The following is a 6000-nucleotide window of genomic DNA, read 5'->3' on the forward strand; positions in this document are numbered from 1 at the left end:
TTTTTGTTAGTACAGAAAAAGCTTCCTCATTTGTTTTTACAGCTGCATGATATTCTTTTGTGTGGGAGTTAGTTTATTCAGCACTCAGCTGTTTGGTGGACTTACAAGATGTTTCTTGTCTTTTGCTGCAATGAATAACCTCATGTCATTTTGCACATGTACAAACATATCTATAGGATAAATTCATAGAGGTAGAATTAATGAATCAGAGGCCCTGCACATTTGTAATTTTGATATTGCTAAATGTTTATTTCTCCATAGGGAGAATGAATGTTCAAGTGTGCCCATTGTCTCTCAGTGTGTGAGACATATAAAAATGTGGCATGCATGTTATGCCCCCATAGACCCTTCATCTATGAGTTTTGACCTCTTTCTTTTTTATTTTTTCATGCCATTGACATTTTTGAAGAGTCCAGGCAAGGTATTTTATAGAATATCCCTTAATCTGAATTTGTCTTATTGGTTACTCACGCTTATATTCTTCTCAAATATTTTTGGCAAAAATACTGCGTAGGTGATGTAATAACCTTCTTAGTGCATCACATCAGGGGCACATTATATCAGTTTGCCTGATATTGGTGATATATCATGGTTGATCATTTAGTTAAGACTTTTCTCTGTTGTAAAAAGTATGTCTTCCTCCAATGTGCGGGGTGATACTTGGACACTATGTGAATACCCTGTTCTCCAACAGACTTTAACCCACTCATTTTAGCATATGTTGATGATTCTTGCCTGAATCAATTTTTACTATGCTGGTTGTATTCAGTGTAGTTTTAATTTTATATTTCTCTTAAGAGGGAAACTGTACATCTTTCAGTGTGTTTGAATCATATTTCTTTGTGTGTGTTTTTGTGACCATTGTTCATTTTTGTTGGGTTATTGGTCTTTTAAATTGGTTTTGGGAACTTTTTTTGTTTAAATATTATGAAATCAGCCCTTTGTGATGTGTATTGCAGATATTTCTCCCCAGTTTGTGGCTGTTTTTATCAAGCAAAAATAGAAATATTTACTCATTTGTTTATCCATTGGTTTATTTGGGTGTTTGATGGTGTGATTTAGTAGTTTTTTTCATTTATGATTTCTAGGTTTGATGTTACAGTTAGAGGGGCCAAACTTTGAGATTAATTTAAGAAAAAATTCTCCCATGATGTTTTCTAACTTGTTTGTTTTAATGGCAAATTTTAATATATAATCTTGCCAACAAAATCTGGATTTTGGGAAGTGGAGGCAGATTACCAGAACATCTAAATGTCATCATAAAAATGTATTTCTTCCTTTGTCCAAGTGGAATAGAAACTTCTAAGGGTTCGTAAATTTTTGTATTTGAAGTTCATTAGTATATGATAGGAAATAACGTATCTTTTTGACCTGGTAAGGCATTGGACATCTATAAAGAAAAAATGTATTTCTCCTGTGTGTTTCTCCTTTACTCTAACTCTACTGCCACACTCTCAACACTTCTGATACCAGTTTGTGGGCTTTTCCCCACACCAAGCAATTCGCTGTGACACCAGCTGAGTGTCCTGTGGTTTAGCTCAGTGCTGACATTGTCTACCTGGATATCTACTTCAGGTTAAGGGTTCAGTCCCACAAGACTGCTGTTCCCCCACTCCCCATCTTTAGTTGCCAGTCACAAGTCCCAGGTTGTCACCTATACTTCTGACCAACTGGCTGTAAATCGTGGTTCCCATGGTCCCCCTCCTTGGGGTCAGTAATTTGCTAGAATGGCTCACAGAACTCAGGGAAACATATTTACCAGTTTATTATGAAAATAGTATGATAAAGGGTATAGATGAATATCCAGATGGAAGAAATACCTAGGGCCAGGGTATGTGGGAAGGGGCATGGAGCTTCCATGCTCTTTCTGAGCAATCCACTCTCCCAGCACTTGCACATGTTCACCAACTCGGAAGCTCCCTGAACCCCTACTTTGGGGATTTTTATGGAGGCTTTATCACAAAGGCATAATTGATCATTAGCTCAGTTTCCAGCCCTTCTCTGGAGAATGGGGGCGTGGGACTAAAAGTTCTAAGCCTCTAATCATGGTTTGGGCTTTCTGGTGACCAGTCCTCATCTAGGAGCCCACCAAGAGCCACCTCATTAGAAGAGAACTCATTCTTTTTTTTTTTTTTTGGGGAGTGAGGGAAATTTTTTTTTTTTTTTTTTAAAGCACTTTTCTTTTTTATAGCTACTTTATTTATTTATTTTATTTTATTTTTGGCTGTGTTGGGTCTTCGGTTCATGCGAGGGCTTTCTCCAGTTGAGGCAAGTGGGGGCCACTCTTCATCGCGGTGCGGGGACCGCTCTTCATCGCGGTGCACGGGCCTTTCACTATCGCGGCCCCTCCCGTCGCGGGGCACAGGCTCCAGACGCGCAGGCTCAGTAGTTGTGGCTCACGGGCCCAGCCGCTCCGTGGCATGTGGGATCTTCCCAGACCAGGGCTCGAACCCGTGTCCCCCGCATTAGCAGGCGGACTCCCAACCACTGCGCCACCAGGGAAGCCCAGAACTCATTCTTATCCAGGAAATTCCAAGGGATTTATAAGCTCAGTGTCAGGAACCAGAGTCAAAGACCAAATATTAGAACAAAAGATGCTCCTTGTGCTCTTATCACTTAGGAAATTACAGGGGTTTGAGGAGCTCTGTGCCTGGAACTGAGGGCAGAGGCCAATAATATATATTTTCTATTATCTCACAACATTTGTCGTAGAAATAAGAAAATTTGGCAAGAACTGTTTCCTCTCTGGTGAAGTCTGTTTTAGCCAATTTCATTTATTTTACTTTTATACCCAACTTCATTCAAGTTGTGAAGATGTGATGGTCAACATAGAACTTGGTTGCTTTAAATATGCTTTCTTGAATTGTGGAGATAGAAATTAACCCCATCAATTCTGCCTCTTTTTGTTTTCTTTTTGTATAGTATATATCTGACATAAACATCATATATGTATGTATTTGTTGTTGTTAGAACTTTTGTAACATTTATTAGGACCTCCTGTGTCATCTGAGTAAACCCTAGCTATTAAATACTCTAGTCTAAATATTTTAGGAGTGAGCTGTTATTTCTTCCACTCCTCAAAATACAGATTTTAAGTGCTGATTTTATATTCTAGGTAGAACTGAAGTTTCCTGCACCAGGAAAGCCTGGAAATTATCAATATACAGTGTTTCTAAGATCAGACTCCTATATGGGTTTGGATCAGATTAAACCATTGAAGGTAAGAATAATGACTATGCAGTAAATATGGTTGTCTATTTGAATAAGTGCTTAATATACTGGAGAAGCTTTTCTAGTTTTGAAATGTAGAATAATAGAAAAAGAGGTCATCTCATACTTTTGGGTAATATACTTGATGGACTACTCTTTCAGTAATAAACTTAAGTTGTATTAACGGAGTATAATGATTTAGAACCTTGAGTATAACTTACGTGATACATTTTAATGTGCTATAATATGCTCTTACTTTACAGGGCCTCACCAAATGGGTTCTGTTTTCTTTAAAAAGCACATGTGTTTTCCCACAGATTCCATTGTAGTGTTTGTTGATTTCCAAAACTAATTTGTTTTTGATCATTTTAGAGTATACATTTGTGTATCATTTGAAGCACACTCCCATCAGTGTTTACCATTTCACTTGAGCTTTTTATAAGAGGCATGCTATTGTGTTAGAGAGACTGTGCTGAAGAAGTATTGTTGCACTCTATACTGGAGACCTAAGAGAAGGGAGCCAGCAAAGACATACCTTTTTTTCCCTCACGAGAATACTGTATTTCTTTCCATTGGCTGTAGAATGTTACTTCATGAGTCTGGAGGCTGCAAATACCTCTTTGGAAGTCACACTTGAGTTTTTCTTCATCAGCAGAAGACTTATTAAGACATTACTCAGTGTTCTCGCTCAAGAATAACAATTATTCCTCTTTCATGTCACAGAATAAATAGTATAAGCTCCTAAAATCAAACTATCAAACTACATTAGAAATTTAACTATACTTACATGTTAGTAGATTCACCTTTTTATTTCTGGGATGAATATCTGTTCTAAATCTGTTAAATTTAGAGTTAAAAGCATAAAATCTATCTCTTTATAATTGCTGCAGTCAAAGAAAACCTTTTCTTTACCAGGTATTTCTCCCATTATTCCTCCCCAAGTTTCTGAAGTCTACATTTAATTCTTTTTTATAGTTGGAAGTTCATGAGGCTAAGCCTGTGCCAGAAAATCACCCACAGTGGGATACAGCAGTAGAGGGGGATGAAGACCAGGAGGACAGCGAGGGCTTTGAAGATAGCTTTGAGGAAGAGGAAGAAGAGGAGGAAGATGATGACTAAGCAGTACTATGAATGGACCACAACATTTGCACATATTTGCAAATTTTTGCTGTTTTGGAAGTGTGTAATAAACCAGAAACAGTGCAGAACTGATGTTGAGGGAGGTGTTAGTTCTTTACTAGAAATGGGTGCATAATATAACTAGGCAGTGGTGGTGCCTTGGTACAGTCTGAAAAATGCTTAAGGCTTGTGAAAGCCTTTCAAGTATGGGCTGGTGCATTTATTTCATCTGAAAATGATAATAAACCCTTTGTTATAACTGTCCAGAAGTGTGGGCTATGTATTATCTGATCATTTGTGGTCCCAGTGAAAGTAAAGGTACATGAAAAACAATCTATAAATGAGCGACTTTTCTTTGTTTAGCTTTAGTTTTAACAAACGTTAAAGTATGATAAACACCACAAATATTTTAAGTAACATCTGCTCAAGTTTTAATCTCTTGGTAAGCTCTATTATTCATTTATTGACATTTTGCAGTGATACAAGAGTATTTATAACAGCTCCATTCATAGCTTTAAACATTTTATTTTTGCCTATCTTGGTCGTAAGTTGGCATTCTGTCACATTCCACATAATATAGAGGGCTACGTTTTGGGATTTTCCTTTTCTTAATTGCCCAGAGTTATCAGATTATAAAAATGGCTTTTAATGGCTTAAAACATTTTTAAGCCTCTATTTTAGCAGATCAATACAGGATCTAATTCTTTTTATAAGCTATAGATCTAAAAATGATTGTGGGACCATATGTTCTCTGATATTGGTGACTTACGTTATTAAACCTTTTTTAAAAGGTTCATTATAAAAGCTGAAATACATTCTTAGCTTTTAATCTACCTGACTCTATCAGAAGCCTTTTAAGGAAAAATATAACATGCAAACGAGGCATTTTTTTGTATTCATTTTGGACTCCTGTCAATAAAATAGAAGTTTGACTCACTTTACGTTTGTAATGGTGTGTCTTTTTGCTCCCAGAAAGGGATATGATAGGATAACTCATTCTTTTATTTTTCAACTAAAAATTTAATAATAATGTACATGACTGCTGAAGTGATTGCTATTTCTGTATACTATAGAAAAACCCATGATTGGGAGGAATTTCCCCCTCACACTCCCACAGGGTAGTGCGTATAAAGAGCAGAAATGTGTACATGATGAGTTATTGCGGTATTAGTATTACTAGATACGGAGGAAGCGTAAGTCTCTATTAGAGGACTGATTGTAATAATCCTCTCCTATCTAAATCTCCACAGACCAAAGTACTCTTGGAATACTAATTTGTGACCTTGTTTACTTAGAAGGTTGCCACTTTCCATGCAGAATTACCACTGGTGTTTTGTAACTGCAGTAGTTGGAAATAAAATTTGAAATTTAACCAAAAACATGAATGGGGGTTTTTTTGGTTCTAAATTTAGGTTGGTTCTAAATCCTATAATATGGTCAAAGCAGTTTTTTCACTGGAACCTCCATCACCTATTTTTCTTTTAAAGGTGTTAGTGAGACCCTTCCTTGGGAAGCAGAAGCGCCACTGAGGAATTGTTTCATTTTATAAGTAGAGGATGGGTTTAATTTTCGAGTCAGGTTTTGCTGGGAAGCTGCTGGTCACCTAACTGAGGTGGAAGGGAGTGAGCCAGCCTGTAGCATCCAGTGAAAGGAGAGGTTAGAGAAAACCCA

General features: G+C 37.1%; 1 protein-coding gene across 1 annotated transcript in view; it reads left to right on the forward strand.

Annotated features, from left to right (window-relative positions):
• The window catches only part of SEC63 (SEC63 homolog, protein translocation regulator), a 69231-nt gene extending 63965 nt beyond the window's left edge, over positions 1–5266 (forward strand). Inside the window, exons 20-21 of the mRNA XM_059941470.1 lie at positions 3116–3220; positions 4186–5266. Coding sequence (XP_059797453.1) covers positions 3116–3220; positions 4186–4329 — 249 coding nt within the window. The 3' untranslated portion in view covers positions 4330–5266. The remainder of the gene's footprint in view (positions 1–3115; positions 3221–4185) is intronic.
• Positions 5267–6000: the final 734 nt, after the last annotated feature.

The sequence above is a fragment of the Balaenoptera ricei genome, chromosome 12 (genome assembly GCF_028023285.1).
Source record: "Balaenoptera ricei isolate mBalRic1 chromosome 12, mBalRic1.hap2, whole genome shotgun sequence".
Lineage (NCBI taxonomy): Eukaryota > Metazoa > Chordata > Mammalia > Artiodactyla > Balaenopteridae > Balaenoptera > Balaenoptera ricei.